This window comes from Clinocottus analis, unplaced genomic scaffold (assembly GCF_023055335.1).
Source record: "Clinocottus analis isolate CAN_PGR_092001 unplaced genomic scaffold, fCliAna1.0.p SCAF_4, whole genome shotgun sequence".
NCBI classification, from domain to species: Eukaryota; Metazoa; Chordata; class Actinopteri; order Perciformes; family Cottidae; genus Clinocottus; species Clinocottus analis.
In genome coordinates, this window is record NW_027176153.1 from 12004607 (window position 1) to 12024222 (window position 19616).

General features: G+C 41.0%; 2 protein-coding genes and 1 non-coding gene across 4 annotated transcripts in view; 2 read left to right on the plus strand and 1 right to left on the minus strand.

Annotated features, from left to right (window-relative positions):
- Window positions 1-325: 325 nt before the first annotated feature.
- Window positions 326-12345, plus strand: LOC137800160 (solute carrier family 26 member 6). Its single transcript, XM_068597205.1, has 18 exons — window positions 326-431; window positions 621-760; window positions 1073-1183; window positions 1439-1587; window positions 2215-2379; window positions 3312-3464; window positions 4918-5000; window positions 5632-5779; window positions 6290-6403; window positions 6582-6659; window positions 6912-7007; window positions 7119-7225; window positions 7766-7835; window positions 9682-9771; window positions 10140-10313; window positions 11442-11496; window positions 11823-11947; window positions 12271-12345. Exons 3-18 carry the CDS (start codon window positions 1075-1077, stop codon window positions 12298-12300), a joined length of 1746 nt encoding a protein of 581 aa, XP_068453306.1. The 5' UTR covers window positions 326-431; window positions 621-760; window positions 1073-1074; the 3' UTR covers window positions 12301-12345.
- A 1479-nt stretch (window positions 12346-13824) lies between these two features.
- Window positions 13825-13896, minus strand: trnam-cau (transfer RNA methionine (anticodon CAU)). The gene has a single exon. It is a non-coding gene; the product is annotated as a tRNA-Met (tRNA).
- Window positions 13897-15516: 1620 nt separating this feature from the next.
- The window catches only part of LOC137800159 (solute carrier family 26 member 6), a 15990-nt gene continuing 11890 nt past the window's right edge, over window positions 15517-19616 (plus strand). Inside the window, exons 1-6 of one of the 2 annotated variants that reach the window (XM_068597204.1) lie at window positions 15517-16056; window positions 16343-16472; window positions 16930-17069; window positions 17565-17675; window positions 18485-18660; window positions 19385-19549. In XM_068597204.1, coding sequence (XP_068453305.1) covers window positions 16354-16472; window positions 16930-17069; window positions 17565-17675; window positions 18485-18660; window positions 19385-19549 — 711 coding nt within the window. In that variant the 5' untranslated portion in view covers window positions 15517-16056; window positions 16343-16353. The remainder of the gene's footprint in view (window positions 16057-16342; window positions 16473-16929; window positions 17070-17564; window positions 17676-18484; window positions 18661-19384; window positions 19550-19616) is intronic. The other variant, XM_068597203.1, reaches the window with a different exon arrangement.

The window sequence follows — 19616 nt, forward strand, 5'->3', positions numbered from 1 at the left end:
GCGTGTGTGTGTGTGTGTTTGCGTCAACTCTTTGTACTCGTGCGGCTTCGTGGTGATACAGATTCGGTCAGCTGCTCTCTCTCTCTCTCGCTCACCGCCGTGGTTTGTTTTGTATGTATTCTACATAGTTACTGCTGCCGGGTGTCTTTGTCATGTAACTTCATACACACATTCAACACACAAAGAAAAGCCCCATGAGACACATTTAGGACACACACACAGTATTGTGACAATAGCAAAGTGAAACTTGACTGTACGGCCGTTAATCTTTGACATTGATTGCAGATGGACGGCGATGAGCAAATTGGCCTTTCTCCCTCGAGGCAACCTTATCTTGCTGTTGCCCTGGACGAGGCCCAGCTGGACATCCTTGGGCAACGGGTAGAAAAGTCGTCCCTGTCTTTTTTGCAGAGGGTGAAGGCACAATGTTGGTAAGTCAAAGGGTGGGTTTAGTTTTTGGCCCTTCTGTGTGTCAGTTTGGCCCTCAGACATATTTTATGGCTAACAGATGTCTGACTGAGGCCCTTGAGCTGAAGCTTTGTGTGTGTGTGTGTGTGTGTGTGTGTGTGTGTGTGTGTGTGTGTGTGTGTGTGTGTGTGTGTGTGTGTGTGCTCCTCCAGTTGTTCCGGTCCCAGGTTGAAGAGCTTGCTTCTTGGTTTTGTTCCTGTCCTGTCATGGCTGCCTCGCTACTCCATCAGAGAAAACGCTGTCAAGGACCTGGTGTCTGGAATCAGTGTTGGGATCATACAGCTGCCACAGGGTGAGGATGATAATCACACTAGGAGCCTTCACAGGTTTTAAACAAGTACAAGCTGCCACAACAACTTCAACTGTACCTGCCGGTAGAAGGAAGCTACTCCAACTGCAAAGATGATACTTCAATTTGCAAATCTCTCAGTTCACATCATGTATTTAAATAATGAACTACTGCCATGTTGTAGGTTACTTTTTATTCATCTTCCTTTATTTGTCGGTGTCTCGGTGCCTTAATTAATAGGAAAATAATATTTCATGAGTAAGACCTCTTTAAAACCTCTCCGACAAGAAAGTTTTCTTTCTTCTTCTTCCCCAGGTATGGCCAACGCCATGTTGGTAGGAGTTCCTCCGGCGTTTGGTCTCTACAGCTCTCTCTACCCTCTGATCATTTACTTCATCTTCGGCACCTCCAAACACCTGTCCATCGGTGACTGTCAACCTTTATTTTTCTGGATGGGCATCCACATCTAGAAAATGCCTGGTGCTCAAAATACTTTTAACAAACTTAATAGTAAATTAGTTCTACAGTAATCTGACCCATTTTTCCTTTTATTGTAGCTGCTTGATCAATAAAATATAATATGGTACTCACAGTTTGAGCCGTTAAAATACTCTTAAGCCCAACACTTAACGGAGTTGAGTGATTTTGTGTACCATTTGTGTGTCTCTTCATGTGTGACAGGTACTTTTGCCATCCTGGCCATCATGATTGGGTCTGTGACAGCCAACGTGGAGCTGCTCAGCGATGGTGGTGAAGAGAGTCAGATAGATGTGGAAGCGGCCAAAGTGAACGTGGCTGTACAGCTCACTTTCCTCTGTGGCCTCATACAGGTACACACACACACACACACACACACACACACACACACACACACACACACACACACACACACACACAGTAGACAATACATGGACAAACAGACTGCACAGGCTCACGCGCATTTTGCTGATGTTCACCTCTGACCTCTGGCCCTATTATGGAGACAAGCAAGAGAAAAGAGATGTTCTCTGCAGCCATCCACTAAAGTATCAAGTTTATTTTTTTTATCATTTCATAGTTATGCAAACTCTTCTTCATCACAGGTCAACATGAGGTATTAAAATAATCATTCTGCACCAAAGCTTTAAAACTGCAAGAAGCAGAAGACAATATATATATATATATATATATATATATATATATATATATATATATATATATATATATATATATATATATATATATATATATATATATATATATATATATATATATATATATGATGTTTGTCAGTCCACACTGGGTTCCCACACTGCTGTGAATTTAAATCCTCTCTGTGCAGGTGGGCAAAGAGTTGGTCTTTTGCACTTCAAATCGATCAATATATTTTCTGGAGCTGGAGCTTAATAGCGTAACTAAGCATTGTGTTTGTGTGTGTTTGTGTGTGTGTGTGTTTGTGTGTGTGAGTTCCCCCTCAGCTCCTAATGTACCTGCTGCGTGGAGGTGGTATGGGTCGCTGGCTGTCTGACTCTGTACTCAGAGGCTACACCACCGCAGCAGCTCTGCATGTGATGGTCCTGCAGCTGCCACTGATGACTGGAATCCCTGCACAGAGACACCCTGGACTGCTGTCTTCAGCTTGGGTCAGTTGAAACACGGCAAGCTTAAACTTCTAGGCCACATGTGGTCCTGTAGTAATGTTATGTGGCTGATCCCTGACCTCTAAAGTCCTTTTTTTTAAACTGGTCTTGCTGTAGTTTCTCATTTGGGTTTAATTCACTGGCTACAATATGGTCTTGAGGAATTTAGTCATTATATTAGCTTAATGGAAAGTAATGAAGTTTGACTTTGTGCCGAGTTGATGGGCACAGCTTCAGGGTAAAGAGCTGGTCCACTGTTCCCCAAGAATAGCTGGGAAAACGTTGCAGAAGCGAGGGCTGTCTGGAATACCCTGTTAAGCCTGCTGCCGGCCCCAAATAAGCAAAAGAATTATTGAATGGATGGAGGAAGGAGCATGAACTGGAGTGTTAGCCTCAGATGTTGTTGGATTTTTACCAGGAGGGTCAAAGTTACAAGCTGCATGCACGCTGCAGGCCAGAAGCTCACTATAATAATGACTTGTGGTTGTTTTATGAGACTGGAGGTCATATCCTGGCCCAGTACTGCAGACCCTAACTGTGTCTCCTCACCCTTTTCTAAAATGATTATTTAATGAATTTTCTTGGCACAGTGTTTTCTTGGCAATGAAAGTGCCTTCCTGACAGCTCTGGGGTCTGCTGCTGTGACTCAGCGATAGCTTTGTATTTATTCTTGGCACTACAGGGGGCAACAAGGTTGGCATCAAACTCTTCCGAGGGTGCACCTTGTCTCCTCGACACAGGCAGTTTTTCAAGATGGATTTGGTTGCTTATCAGCTATTTGTGGGTGACGGTTTTCTTCCAGCTTCACTGGTTTAAAGCTTCCAGTCTGCACCGGAGCAGTTTACACGTAAAACAATCGCACAGGTGCTCTGTTGCTGTTTTTTAAGGGTTTTAGTTTTGAAACAAAATGTTTGAACGTGTGTGCTCTCCTCCAGACATTGAAGGATGTTCTGCACGGACTGACCGGTGCCGTGCCAGGAGCGCTGTCAGTCTCCATGGTTTCCATGGTGACACTTGTTGGAGGCAAAATGCTGAATGAGCGCTTTAAGGACAAGCTGCCTGTCGCCATACCATGGGAACTCATACTGGTGAGGGACACACACACACACACACACACACACACACACACACACACACACACACACACACACACACTCAGTAGACTCATGCATATAAGACGCGCCCAGATGGACGGATGCCACAGTGATGAACTGATGAATGACTCACAGTTATATAAAAATTAGTTCACATCACCAAATCTGCGAATTACGATAAATATTTGCACCTGGCTTACGATTAATCATCATTCTGTCTTCTGATGGTGTTTTGATTTATTTAATATTTCAGACATGTGTATAAGATACGGAAGCTTACAGGTAAGTGAGTGATTCAGTGTAGATTACTGTACCCCTTTATACATATAACATAAACTTGTGGCATGTTATTTAAAAGAAGTTCAAATAACTTTTGCTCTTTACGTCTTGAAATTCCATAACTTTTACTTGTTACTTGTGTTTTTGAATAGTAACCTGATGGTTAGAGTTTAAACCATACACTTTAAAACAACATAGATCAATCAATACAATATTCAATGTATACCTTAGCAAGATAGTTTATTATTATTTATTTTGGGACAGCATTTTAGAGTGCAAAACGTACCTCGGGAAAAAGCAGGTTATTTTGTCCTCCTTTCTACAGATTTGTTCAAACTTGGATGCCACAGTGAGATGTTTAATGGTATGTTGAGGTACAGTAAACAAACGTAAAAGCTTTCCCCTGAGGGTTCACGTCATGAACTGTTGAGTTGTGTTGAATTTGAGTCTTTTAAGGGACAAATGGCTTCAATCCAGGCAAATGAGATTAATGCTGATGTGGAACCTCTTTCCAGAGAGAATACTCCAAACTTATGCAAGCTGTGTGAAATGATTTAATAGGAAATGTCCTCTTCACACTGTTTGGATGGGTGGTCAATGCTTTGCTTGATGGTTCCCTTGCTTTGGATGATGAACGTCCTGCGGCATTACTAAACCAAATCTCAATTTTTAACTTTGAGAACCTTCTAAAAAGATGACTTTGCAGACAAGACCATATACGTAAAAGAACCAAACCACTCGGCGTCAAGAGCCCGCTGCCCTTCTGGCAGATATTGTTTCAATAGGTTAACAAAGAGGACATAAGGTGGTCCAGATTCCTCTGGTGCCCAGAAGGAGACACTTGTAGAAGAATCTGGAGGACTACCGTGTGAGGGGTTGTGTCCTCTCCAACATGTGCAAACGTACCAATACCAGTCCAGCTGTCCTGGCATCCATCGCTTGGACTTGGACAGAGAGAGGCTGCCTCATGAGAGAGACTATCTCCATCTGAAAGGCTTCCTGCGTCAGTAGACGAACAGTATCTGATTACTAAAATGTGTGTGTTTGTGTACTTCCATGTGCATTGATTACAAAATACTTACTGATGGAGTTGACATTTAGATTATTAGAATATTGTATGTTTTTTTCTAAACTGGACATGAAAACGTTCATTGTTTCTCTGCCCCAGATTGTCCTGGGCACCATCCTGTCGGTGCAGATGGATCTGGTTGGGCAGCACTCGGTCCAGGTGGTGGGACACATACCCAGTGGGTCAGTAGAACTGTGTCCTTGTCTGTTTCTCTTTCTCATTCAATTTGCTATCTTTTAAATATATTTCCCAAGACCATTGTTTTGATTTTTATTTTGTTGAAGGCTTACCTTTCGGAGATGTTTCATTGTAAATGTAGTCATGGCAGACTTTTAATGGAATAATTTAATTCAACAAATCATTGATCGTTGACATGATAAAAAAAACAGTTGATACAAGTTTTGTTTGACTTTTTCTTGCACATTCTGTCTTTACTAATATTCTGTATGTATATTGTCAAACCAATGTATTTGTTTGTTTGGTCATTTGCCTCCACCACACAGTTCACAGCTCAATGTCTCATTTTCCTTCATCCTTCTGACACTTTGACCTCCCCTTTAACCTTCTGTCCTTCACAATTCTCTTCCCATCACACACAATATGCCAGTTAGCATAATTATGTTAACCTTGAGAGCTTTAAGAGAAGAAAAGATAATTCAAGCCGTCACTCACCTTTAACTAATGGTTCTAATTCTTTATATCACAGTATATTTCGTTTAATTTCCTTAAGGAGTCTTTCAATTGATGCCATTTCTTCTTCTTCTTCTTCTTCTTCTTCTTCTTCTCCTCCTCCTCCTCCTTTTCCTCCTCCAGCATGTCTGCCCCGGTCCTTCCCTCTCTCTCTCAGGCCAGAGAGCTGTTCATTCCAGCTCTGTCAGTGGCTCTGGTCGGCTTCAGTTTCCTCTCAGCCATGGGCTCAGTGTTTGCCCACAAACATGGCTACCACGTGGACAGCAGTCAGGTACATTCATCAGCCACACAGAGCGAGTCAGGTTGTTATCGGGTCTGCATGTTAGAAAATTGTAACAACAAAAAAAGGGATAATGTGCATATAAATTATGAGATTACGACAATGCGTAGAGAAGGTGAGAGAAGCTTTTTTAAGTTAAGGTTATTTAACAGTTTATATAACAGTAAGAACAAATCTTCCAACATCTGCAACTGTTTTAATTTAAATATATTATGTGGACTTTCTATATTCACCAAAAATGTGCACTAGTGAGCACTATGTTCAAGTATATAACAATTTAAGAAAACTTGTAATATAAAAAGAAATTCTCAAATCTAAGTTATCAACTGGGGAAGTTCCACGGTGGAATCTGTTAGTTACCCCGGGATGTTATTTGAGGTCTTTGAGGACATGTCCAGTAGGACAACTAGTTCCCCTTCAAATCCTCCACCAGTATCCCTGAGCTGGGCTGCTGCCTGGAGGTGAAACATGTTCAAGTTGCTGCTGTGTGTCTCGGCTCAGGACCTGCTGGCTCTGGGTCTGTGCAACACCATCGGAGGAATGTTCCAGTGCTTCGCTGTCAGCTGCTCCGTCTCTCGCAGTATGGTCCAGGAAAGCATCGGTGTCAAGTCACAGGTATTGTAATCTATTACAAAAGACATAAAAAAACACCTCTGTCTTTGCTCTGTGTCAAAGACTGCAGGGAAGCAACATTAGCTCATCTTTTTTAATAGAGTTTCTTACCTAAATGTGTACATTGACTGCTTTCCTTTACTTTACTGGCCTTCTCTTGTGTTTTTATCTCATGTGTTAGATGGCCGGATTGATTTCTGCTCTGTTGATCCTAACCATCCTGTTGAAGATCGGCCCTCTCTTTGAACAGCTGCCAAAGGTAAAACTCATACCAGATAACAAACGTTATTTATGTTCATCATGTATGTTGTTGGGCAAGAGAGACCAGAAGTCTGTGCTGACAGCTCTCTCGGCTTACCATAAACCAGCACAGAATGATGATGTAATAACAGAGAATATCTGTTAAAAGGGAAGATGTTTTAAGAAATGTCAAGTCATGCTCCATCTGGATGAGACTCACTGTCGGTGTGATTCACTCGTCTTCGTTCAGTAACGCCTTGCTGTGTTCCAGGCGGTGTTGGCAGTGATCATCGTGGTGAACCTGCAACGGTTAATGGCTCAGTTCAAAGATGTGTGTGTGCTCTGGAAGTCTGACAGATTGGACCTGGTGGGCTACACACACACAAGCACACACACATACACATTTGTCGAGCTCACAGCTTAGACCCATGGTCACGGATCTGATGCTGGTCCTCTCCCCCTCCCTCCTCTCCTTCAGCTGGTGTGGGTTGTCTCGCTGCTTTCCACGCTGGTCTTTAACCTGGACCTGGGTCTGGCTGCGGCGGTCATCTTCTCTCTACTCACGCTCGTCTACAGGACGCAACAGTCAGTTCATATAATTTTACAGGCGCTGCATGGGGCATTTTACATCAGTCAAATGTTACTGCTTGATCATGATGGTACTGTACATTTACTAAGAGATTATCAGGGAGAACAAGTGTTTTCACCAGCCGTGGCGGCGGTGATGGTGTTATCGTGGCAACATGTGCTCCCAGGAGACACCTGCTGTGGAGGGAACAACCCCAGAGGCATTTTGCTTTGTTGTGTTTGTCGGATAGCCACACAATTTTACAGATGTAAAATAGAAGTGAAGGCATAAAGAATGAGAATAGCGTGTGTGAGTGTGTGTGTGTGTGTGTGTGTGTGTGTGTGTGTGTGTGTGTGTGTGTGTGTGTGTGTGTGTATATATATATATATATATATATATATATATATATATATATATATATATATATATATATATATATATATATATATATTTAATCTTCAAGTGTTGCATTTCTTTCCCTCCTCTCACTTGTCTCACTTGTGCTCTCTCATTAATATTCCCCTGTCTATTACTTTCATCTTGTCCTCATCTTCCAGCTCCTCCACTGTTGTTTTGGGTCATATTCTCGGTACAGACTGTTACAGAGATGTGAGACTCTACACCGAGGTAAGCTCAATCTGTCTCACAGGTCTCATGAGAATAAGCGTTCAAAAAACTTGCTTGAAAAAACTGTTTGGTTAAAGTTTGGTGTTGTTCAAGGTAAACTTAGTGAAGTTAAACCCCACAGTAACAGGAAACTAAACTAAACAACACTTTGACTTGGTATCATTTGTACTGACCTTGAAGCCAGAGCCTAGAGGTCATGAGAGGAACTGCAGCTTAATGCTCTCCACTGTACTTATATTTACTGCACTGATAGAGTTGTATCATTGATCCTCACCGCCCAACAAGAAAGCAAAGAAGTCTATTTCAGCGTTTTCAATATTTCTTTGTAGTACTTTGATTACGTTGTAGCTTTTTCCAACTTTTGTAGTCATAATGAGTTGTCACAAATCCCAAACATCCAATACTTTACTTGAATCCAGACGGCCTTTAATACAAATCCTTTAGACAAAAGCAGTTTGTTGTTGCTCTATTGTAACCTGCTATCACACTCTTCTGTTTTCTAACCCCATCTTTTCTCTGCAGCACAGTCACAGAAACCTTTGACCAAACGTGTCCCATACCTTATGTCATAGTACCAGCTGGTGCCTTTTCTTTTTCTTTTTTATAACATAAGTTATTGTCGATTAGAGGCATCCACTTTTCACACTAAAGTAACGTAATGCAACAAAAAAGCTAAAGGAAAGTTTAAAAAAAGACCAATACCTGCAGATGTGTCTGAATTAACAACAACATGATGTTTCACTATGTGAATTTCATAATGTATTCATCCATTATTGGGCAGCAGGTCATTATACAGCCTCAGCTTGCCAAGGCCTGACTCGTGGTGCTTTCCAGATGGGAAGATGAATCACACTAACCTTACATCATGACCCTCGATGATCTTAGCTGATTGCAGGCTGTGGACTAGCATATCTAAATTGCCATCAGTGGGAAACACAGTCCATAATGAATTCTCCACAGTCTGTCTCGCTACAACACAATTTGCGTTGCACATGCTGTGATCCATTTGAAATATTAAATGGATCACAGCATGTGCCATGCAAATGCACATCAACACAGTGAGCGTTTGATGGACACTAATGTGCAAGATGTAGATCAACGTCGATCTGAATAAATGGAAAGTTGAACCTAAAGTTCAAGTTAAAATTAGGTTTGCAAATGATTTGAGTGGAGCAGGCTGATTCAACGGTAGTGTTTTCCAACGTGTAAACACATAACACACCAAAATTCCTCAGTGAAGGTCAGTCTTTTATCAACTTAACGAACCGCTCCGGACGGCATAACTGTCACGCAGCCAAAACTCACTAAAAATACATCCCGGGCTGAAAACCACCATCTGTCACACATCAAAACACCAAAGTGTCTCCAAAGGCAATCTGTTTGTGCTGCGAGCACGTCAGCGAATTCCTGTCAACTTCTCGCTCTCTGTTCCCGCCGCTTGATTCTCCCCTCAATCTGTTACACTGCTGGCTGCCGCACCACTTCCCTCTGTGTACTTTGTCAAGTAGCTGTCACGCATTAGTGATGGTGTGCGCAGTGGCTTTCTTTGTTGAAGTCCCCCCCTCATGAATTCATTCTGTGTTTGATCTCACACTTTAGAGCCAGACAAGTTGACGTAGATAATCAAACTGGTTCATTGTTTTGTTTTGTTTTTTTTGCCAAATATGTTGACACTAATTAACATCCAGTCCTGGAAAAGCACCAGACTGCTGTTCTGTCCAGGGTGTCACTATTGCTCCAAGTTAGAAGATGGAGCTTCTGCACAACGTTGTAATGCAGATACTTCATGTATGTTTTTTGTTTTTGTGCATTTGCGTGTGTGTGTGTGTGTGTGTTTTTCTAACAGGCAAAGCCGGTTCCTGGGGTGACCATACTCTCCTATTCCAGTCCTATTTATTTTGCCAACTCGGAACTGGTCTTCACACAAATCAGACAGGTGCCAACACACACACGCACATATAAACACACACACACACACACACACACATAGCTTAGACCCATGGTCACAGATCTGATCCTGGTCCTCTCTCTGCGCGTGCGCCAACGACACACACCGAAGACACACACGAAGCGACAGAGTTCAAGATTGACGTCTGGCGTTGTAGTTGTATTTAGCGGAATGAGTGAACCTTAAACGAGCATCAGTACCACGGTCCGTCTTCTCCACGTGTCGGGGGCCTTCCTTCCACATGAAGTCAATCAACATAAACAATATGTTCAATGCCAGCACCTACGCTGTAGGAAATGTGCTGCTGTGTGTTTCTGACTAACCTTCCATGTGTAACTTTTCCTCACCACATCCAGACAGTGAGTCGTGGTCAGAAGGAGAACCCAGCTGGAGTCCAAACCCCTTCTTCTTCTTCTTCTTTTTCTTCTTCCTCCTCATTAGGCCGGACAGGGAGACACATGCATTGCTTGGTTCTGGATCTCAGCTCAGTCACCTTCATGGACTCAGTGGCCATGTCGGCACTTTGCAAGGTGAGAAAAGAGAACTGGAGTGAAATCTTTCAACTGACTTTCAGTTTCATTTGCGCAAAATGCCAAAACCGCTGAATTCATTATTATTGTCATTCTTTAATTTAACGCTTGGCAATCTTCAGCGTGGTGTTTATGCCCTCAACTGATCGTCTTTTAATCAAACAGTGTGGGCGATACTACGGCATCTTTACCTGGAATCTTTCCTAGAAAGGACCTAGAAAGGATACAAGCCCTTTCTACGAGTGAAAAATATATAAATAATAGTAAACAATAATAAGTAACACTTTTTCTGTATTTTTCCATGTGGATACATGCTAAAGTATAAAGCATAAAGTACTGCATGTTTACTGCAACAGTACTGCAACAAATACTAGTGATAATGTATTATTTTACACAAAAGAAACAGTAATGCAGATGTAAACGAGAAAGTTGTATGTGATAGTTAGTAAGATGAAGTACATGTGCAGATGCAGAAGTTCTAATTGTACTTATTGTTCGGTACTGTTGAATATAGTATGCCTTTATGTATACAGTATAGAGCTTGAATAACAAAACAAAGAAGCACACTAGATGTCATTTTTTAGCCTTGAATACATTTTGCAGTTTGATGGGAGAATCAGCTTCGGTTGGTTTGAGTGGATATCGGTTTTCCTCTGCCAGGTCTAAACCTGCCCGGTCTGCACTTTTCCCTGTAGCCATTAGACCGGCCGCGGTGGTTGGCCGATTCCACACTGACTCCTTTTCTGCTGATCAAAGATATTCATATGTAATATTTAAGGCCAGACTAGATGTCCGGTAATTGCCCGTTAGATAATGAAAGTGTGAGACACGTTCTCTTGGTTGCACACACCCACAACCACCCACCCACACATACACACGCACACACACACACACACACACACACACACACACACACACACACACACACACACACACACAACTTTAATTTATGACTCGTACTGATAAACTTTATTATCTCGTCGTCCTCTTTGACCTTAATAATAAAAGAAGTAAATTCATACTATTTTGTGTTTGTGTGCATGTGTGCATGTGTGTGTGTGTGTGTGTGTGTGTGTGCGTGTGTGTGTGTGTGTGTGTGTGTGTGTGTGTGCGTGTGTTATTCACTAGGTTGCAGGCGACTTGGAAGTCCAAGGGGTCGGCATGTTTCTAGCAGCGTGCCCAGGTCAGCTTCATGTTTCATACTCATATATGAATCTCCGATAGCGTGACTATTTCTCTCTCACATATTTATTCATTCACTAACTCACACAGATACACCTACACGCATACACACGCACACACACAAACACAAACATATTCACACACGCTCACACTATGTCTACCGTTGTACGCTTATACTGTAACTCTGCTTGAATGTTACACCGAACGCATGCAATCCGACAAGTCGAATGTACCAAGTCGGTCTCTGCGTTGTGCAGGAAATAAATACTCAAAACTTTAAATCAAAGCATTAACTGTGTGATCTTGATACCCCCTGTATGTCAACAGAGAGAGTTTCATCTCAGCTCCAGATTCGGGGCTGTAAAACAGACAGCCTGTCCACCTTCCGTCTCTTCCCGTCGGTCCATCACGCCGTCCTGCGCTGCCTCAGCACCCTGCCGAGGCTTCTGGAGGTACATGCGGTCTCGCTTTCAAGTTCATCTGGAGACTTCAACAATTTGTTTGAGTTTCAAAGGATGTCTCTTTAGTCAGGGTGTGTTTGCGACTCAAGGTTTAACACTTAAGTTCGATGAAAGCAGCATTGTGGGTGATGGCTAACAGGTCATCACCCACTGTGCTTCTGTTACATGGATGTTGATTTAACTTTTAAACTGTTATTGGAGTGCAACATCTGTGTTGTACTCCCTCAATGCTTTTACATCTCTCTTGATATAAAGGGTGCAATAGCGTTTCAATAAATATTAATTGCATTAATTGTTTCCTTGTCTCCTCTCAGGAAATCATCCCAGATGCAAGTGAATGTTGAACTTACATGACTGCTGCTTTTACGGGACAGTCAAGTCTTTTTAGTATCAACCTGATGGGGGTTAGTCAAGGCTTTAAGATGGCCGACAGAACAATTACAGCCTCTTTTTGTTTTGAAAGAAAGACATCAACGCCTTTCCTCTTGTGTATACGCATACACTTCTCACACATTCCCATGCAATAAATATAATTGCTCCACAATTTGTGTCATTTTTTACCTCTGCGTCATGAAGTATTTCAGATCTGATAAGAATTTCCCAACTTCCAGTAAAACATCTTTAGCAGACCATGGTTTGAATTCACCACCCTGTGACTCATACTGTACTTATACTCATACCCTTGCTGCCAAAAGGCCCTTTTCATAGCAGCCATTTTGTCGTAGCAGGATAAACACGTCTGTAATTGATATAATTAACTATGGTCTCATTTGTTTAGTATCCTATTTAACATGCACAATACCAGGGCCCCCGGACGATCAAACTGGCCCACCAAACAGCACCAGACATTACAAGAGAAATCATGAATTAATGAATCGGTCGCTTCATTACTACCGTTGAATCTGCATTGTGCAATCATTTCGTAGAGATATAATAGCAACTGAAACATTGTATGTCTTGCTCAGCCTCTAGAATGACAGCCAGTTACACAATAACACAAATAAATCCACACTCCTGTGGTTACATACCAAAGATGGGAGTTGACTTTGTTCTCTAGTCATAGTCTTCGTTGGTTCTGTTTTGTGTGAACTCTGTGTCCTTAGGATTAGGTGACATAGACATTGTTGGTTTACTGCAGGTGACAAAGACAGACATGTGAATGAAAATAGGTGCCGCCCCTCCCTCTATATGAAAAATAATTATATTAATTTCATAACAAATGTAGTTTTCAATATGCAGACAGCATGGGTGCGAGGGAGCTTTGTAGACAAATATCTATAAACTATGTTTAAGGCTTTTTGTTTTGGCTCTTTTTACTTTTACAAAGTACCAGTAATTCTCAGGCAATGCAGGTAGTCAGGTGTAGGAGTATGCTGAAAAACAAGTGATCATTTCACCTTTAATAACTATTTTAAAACATGATAAACCTGTATACCAGCAAAAATAAAGGAATAAAAACACGTTGAATGTGACGTTTCTGTGAAATAAGAAACGTCCTTTAGATTGGGCGATCAGGTTGAACAGGAAGTATTGGAGATGTGAACCTAGACACGTCCATCTGTTATGTCAGCTAAATCAAGACGTTAAGTTACTCTTGACGTCGGTCATAAAAACATTTTCTTGTACAGATAGTTGTGAACCGTTCACTGAGCAACAAGAAAAACACGCAGCCTCCCCACTTTATCATTTTCGTAGTCTTTTGTAATTGTTATAATCCATAATTGCCGGAATTACACGTTCAGACTAAGTGTGGCGCTCGACCCTCTTAAATTAAGCAAGATATCTAAAGAAATCCGAAGTGTATAGTTGTTTTTCCATTTGCAGGAAACATCATGTTACTGTCAGTTAAAAAAAAAAAAAAAAACAGTTAGCAGAGGATGGTTTCGATCCATCGACCTCTGGGTTATGGGCCCAGCACGCTTCCGCTGCGCCACTCTGCTGCCTTGCGATTTCAAGTCTTCAGACAAATACTTAACCCAACTCACAAATCTAGTGGACTGCTGAAAAGCATGCGAGTGTGCGCGTGTGTGTGCGCGCGCATGTCTTCTGTGTCAGACGGAAACTCATTTAACATTAACTTCAGGTTTGAGGATTGCCATAAGTGACGTGTTTCAAGCTAATGGATGTGTGCTAAAAAATTGTAGCTGGAAGGAAATAAACAATGACTAACTGTCCTGCACATTTGTTTTTTAGGGAGCTTTCTATCTGTTGACAATATGGAGCTGCTTCCTTTGCCATCTGGGCCGCAGCTTGTGGCCTCATGTCTCACACTGACATCTCACGAGGACATGGTATAGGAACCAAATTAAAGGAAACTCAACCAAAGAGTTATTCAAGAGAATTACATTTTCAGGGTTTAAATTAACCATGGCTCGTGGTCAGTGAATACCCCCTGCAGGTGGATGGCAACCAAGTTTTATCAGGTCTCTCCTGAGAAAGAGACTATTTGAGATTACCTGTTCAAATAAAGGCTAATTAAAAAATACAAAACACAATGTGAACTTTCAACAATGCAATGTTGCAGTGCCAATCATGATTCATATGCTCCTTATAGTTCAGCATTCTGCGAAAACAGCAGTACTTATTGCCAGCTAAAATGAAATAGCTAAGTTTACCTTTTAGCCTCCAAAAATGTACTTTGCCCACCAGATTTTCTGGCTTGATGGTCGGCCTTGGGGCCAGTGTACATCCTCAAATTTGATTTGCCGCCCTATTCTCTGAGTTCTCAAATAAATAAAACAGATATCTTAAAGAGGCTCAACTTTGACTAACTCAAGACTCATTTAAACTCGAAAGAAATAACCTTAAAGGCAATAAGGAGTTCAACATAAACAAAGACTTTTAAGACCTGAAAAATAAACCAATTTGGTCAAACATTATATATTTTATTATCCTGTTGGGCAATACACCTAGAACTCAGAGTTGAGCCTTTTCTATACTAAATCTTAATTTGTTATTCATTGATGTTTTTTATTGAAAAAAAAATTTGTATTACATTTATAACCGGGATCTGTTTGTTCAATGATTAAGCGGGCCCTCTCATTCACTCTGCGTTGGTGTGATTGTAATTTAACAAGCACAACCCTGACCGGGCTGGAATGGCTGACTAATCTAATCACACTCAGATAAGACATAAAACACGCAGTAAAGACACAAAACACACAGACAAGACATAAAACACACAGACAAGACATGTCGAAGACGGTCTAATTTAAAGTGAGTCCGGTGGTATCTTCTACATTTCTCTCTATATTCATCTAACCTCTCATTTATTTATTGTCCTGTATTTATAGCATTTTGTCAGGTCAACTCACGTTTAGTATATCTAAACGTTTTAAAGAAGTGTCAAAAGGAGGACAAAAGGAGGTTGACACAATGCAATAAAACAGTTTCCCCACTGTTCAAAGATGCGGGCTCATCTCTAATTTCTCCCACTTCTGTTCCCACCTCGACTGTTTAACTGCCCGTTAGAACTTTGCCCTCTCCCTCGACGCAACAATATCACATTTCTATGTTTTCCTTCAAGGTCTCAAGGCACAGCAGTGGAGTCACAACATGAAGGCGGTCTCACCCTCAGACAACCAAAGGAGAGAGGAAACAGAGAGGAAGGAGTAAACTATCTATTCGCAAGGGTGTTTTCTGCTAACCTATTTTGTCAGAGAATCCTTTCCGTCGTGGATTTCATAAGCAAAACCTTATGTTCATCCGTTGGTTGCAACAAAAAGCAATCACGACTCGTTGTTTGGTACCACTTGGAAAACTCTACAACAGATTTAATTTGAAGCCCGGGGACCACTGTGCACAGCGGATTCATTCTTCATGAAGAGGGATGTGCCATCTTATGATTGAAGGAACTTTTTTTTAAATGTAGGTGGGAGATTTTTATTACAACCGTGACCAGAAATAGACTCGGACTGTGATCTATGTAATCTGAACTGGAAAAACAAAGAAAAGACATCAGCTTAGAAGACTCACTCCTCTGTAAACCTGCACTCAACTTGAAAGGTTCATCTCAGGGCTTCAGAAGGTTCTGGGCTTTTTGTAATTGAGATCTCTTCAATATAATAAAATATTTCTTTCTATTACGGCTGGACCACAAGGTAATTATTATTAAAAGTTTCAAACAGTTTAATACCAGGGGTGTTGTGATTAGGACATGAATGAACACAAAACTAACTAATTCTTATTGCTTTACAGCTGTTTTTATGTGCCAAAACAATAAATAGAATAAGATCATATGGATGTAGTAATACTGTTTGAAGTAAAAGTGGAAACACCGACTAACAGATAGCCTTTGGGCCATACTTTTTGAGTAATAAAGGGAATAGATATTCTGCCAAAATACATTTGTAAAAAAAGAAGTTTTTCTTTTTGTTTCTGTTGCAGTAGTTGAAGCCATGGCGGAGAGGAGACGGAGCGTGCACAGAGAGATCCTGGACGAAGAAACAGTGGATGAGTTGGCAAAAAAGTCTGACTCAAAGCCATCTCTGTGTGAGAAGCTCAAAAAGTCAATGAGGTAAAGTTCCCTACATCTTATCTTTAGTGCATCTCAACTCATTTCTCTCTACATAATCAGACATTTCCTGTCTTGTATAGTCAGGCACAAAGCATATCGCAGTTACGCTCAGAATTGATGAATCATCGCGCACCAGAATTATTCAATAAAGTATAAAAATTACTGAGGTCGAACCAATCAAAAGAACTATTTCTGCTCAGTACGTATGACACTCAGCAGCGTGCAATAACTCCTGCTTTATCTACATATTATCTTGATGGAAAAGCAGTGCAGAGTCAAACCCTTTGGCAAAAGTTCCTTTATAAAGTCAACAAATGTTGAAATATGCAGAGATGAAACAGAGCGTCACAAACAGGTAATATGTCTGAAACTTGTAAAAAAATATATATATACAAAAATCAATCGTGTCTATCCAAATCTTTTTCTCTGTGTGTCTCCCTCGGTCCCACAACCTCAGGTGTTCTAGTCCCAGGTTGAAGAGTTGCCTGCTGGGTAGCGTTCCTGTTGCGTCATGGCTGCCTCGTTACTCCATCAGAGAGAACGCCCTGGGTGACCTGATTGCTGGGATCAGCGTGGGGATCATGCAGCTCCCACAGGGTGAGGAAGATCAATGCAGTGTAGGCTGTGCCGACAGGCCGTCAGATCTGGTATACATTAACATTTACATGAATGCTCGGTGATTGTTTTTCCTACGCCAATATCAAGGCCATTTTGACCAACCACTATTAGAGCTTTTAAATCCATACAAACTAGTTTGCTGTCTCTTTCCCATTGAACTTACACCCGCCATCCCTGTTCTCCATGCTCACTAAACCCAAAGAGCAGTTCATGTGATGGATATGATTTGGATTGTGGTTTAAATAAAGGAGACATTGCATTGATTATTTTTAAAATGTTAAAATATTTAAAATATGTTTACAATGTTTAATTATTATTTATATGTGGATGATATTCGGAAAGAGATGCTGTTAAAATTGGTTTATTTTAAATGGTAATCTGCAGGTTTTGCATCTCCCAGTACTTAATATCTTCCTTGTTATTAGCTGTTTTCCGCTGTATTGTTGGAAAGCATAACCTCTGCTATCACCACAGGTATGGCCTATGCCCTGCTAGCCTCTGTGCCGCCAGTCTTTGGACTCTACTCCTCCTTCTATCCAGTCCTCATCTACTTCATCTTTGGCACTTCCAAGCACATATCAATCGGTTTGTACTTCAACACTTGCTGCATGTGCAGTCCAGTAATGTTTGACAAGGTGGGATTAATCCAACTTGAAGTTGTGTTGCTAGTATGAAAAAGAAGATTACTAACAGACTGAAAGATCATTTCTTTCTCTGTCTCCAATCGACCAGGTTCAGGTTTTAATCAAAGACACATGATATTTTTTTTTAGCTAAAACCTGTCTCTTGATTAATTGTTTGTTTTTAAAGCAACTGAAAAGTATTTAGCTATAATTTGTAATGTTCATGAAATATACAGAACAACTTGGTTAATCTGCTCTGAGTTAGTGTGATCTGATCATATTTGATTGATCAATCTCATTAAAGACGACTTTCATCAGATTGTGAATCGACCAACAATATGAACTGGTTCTGAAAATGTTTTTCCCATTCTGTAGTCCCAAAAACTATCATATATCCGTACATGCCATGCCCAATAGGTTATATTATTTCAACATTTGCCCTGAGAAATCCTGTCTTATTGTAAGTTTTGCTGGGCAGACTTGTCAAAATACTTCAATATTCCTGGATTAAAGTGGCAGCAAATTCAAAACACTTTGGCCTTGAATTTGTGAACACAACAGTCATCAGTCAACATCTCAACATTACCTCCAACATTCCCTCCGCATGTAACAACATTTTCCAGCTTCGTTATGGGATGTGTCTTTGTTGAAATGTACCTTGGAAAACATTATCTTTCTCCCCAAAGTTTGTACCTTTCAGTTTACTTCTGGAACCAGAAAATACGGAGAGAAAAAAACCTACTTGTTGATGTCTCTGTCTTCCTTGTTTAGGAACATTCGCGGTGTTGAGTGTGATGTTAGGAGGGGTGACGGAGCGATTAGCCCCAGACTCCAACTTTATGATATGGGACAACGTGACCAACTCCAGTATAGTCGACGTCATCTCCCGGGACGCAGAGAGGGTGAAAGTGGCTGCAGCCGTCAGCTTCTTGTCCGGATTATTTCAGGTAAATAGGAGTTACTGAAAAGTCAAACATTTTTGAGTAATCCTCCCATTGGATATTGATGTTTCTTGGACAGATGAAGAGGCACATGCTGCTAGCAAGAAATACATCAATGAATAAATTTGAAAAAACTTTGATAAAGTCAAAGTCATTTTTATTATCAATTTTGTGCAATGTGCAGTGCAAACTTACAGAAGATCGAAAGTATGTTTCTCTTCTGTCCAACATATAGTGAGTTGTGCAATACTAATAATAATAAAGTGCAAAAAGCAGTTTAATTTTTTTTTTTTTAAAAGGACAACATATAACATATGGACAACATAAATTATGAACTATTAAGACTATGAAAGACTAAACTATAAATAAATGACTTTAAATAAATACTTCTAAGTATCTTTTCTCATATTGTGATTCCATATGAGCCTTTGATGTACTCTCTGTACACTAGGTAATGCATGACCCCTCCACGGTCCAGGCTGAAAGGTCAACTTGTGATTGATTAGTTGTGATGGCTGAGGCATGTGTATTTGTGAACAACTTGTTCCTTTTGCAGCTGTAAAGTTACACAGTGGCTATTCTCTATGAGGAAATCAGTTTGTAATTCCATAAATGGTCATTTCAGACACATGAGTAAATCTTGAAGCTATGGCAGCATGGCCGCTGGGTCCCTGTTGGTTCTCCCCTCTTGTTACAGTGAGGCTCTGTGTGTCTTTCAATATGTTCGTAGATTCTGCTCGGTCTGGTCCAGTTTGGTTTCGTTGTGACCTACCTGTCTGAGCCGCTGGTCCGAGGCTACACCACAGGAGCTGCCGTCCACGTCATCGTGTCCCAGCTCAAATACACCTTCGGCATCAACCCTGTGAGATACAGTGGACCATTGTCATTGATATATGTAAGAAACAGCACAGTCGTCAACACCTGCATGTTTTTTATTCATTTAGTTTCTAAAGCATCTGAGA

Coding starts and splice junctions, on each gene's coding strand:
- LOC137800160 (XM_068597205.1), top strand. CDS start 1,075: ATGGCCAACGCCATGTTGGTAGGAGTTCCTCCGGCGTTTGGTCTCTAC. Junction 6,404..6,581: donor GCATCGGTGTCAAGTCACAG/GTATTGTAATCT, acceptor CTCATGTGTTAG/ATGGCCGGATTGATTTCTGC. Junction 11,497..11,822: donor GTTTCTAGCAGCGTGCCCAG/GTCAGCTTCATG, acceptor GTATGTCAACAG/AGAGAGTTTCATCTCAGCTC.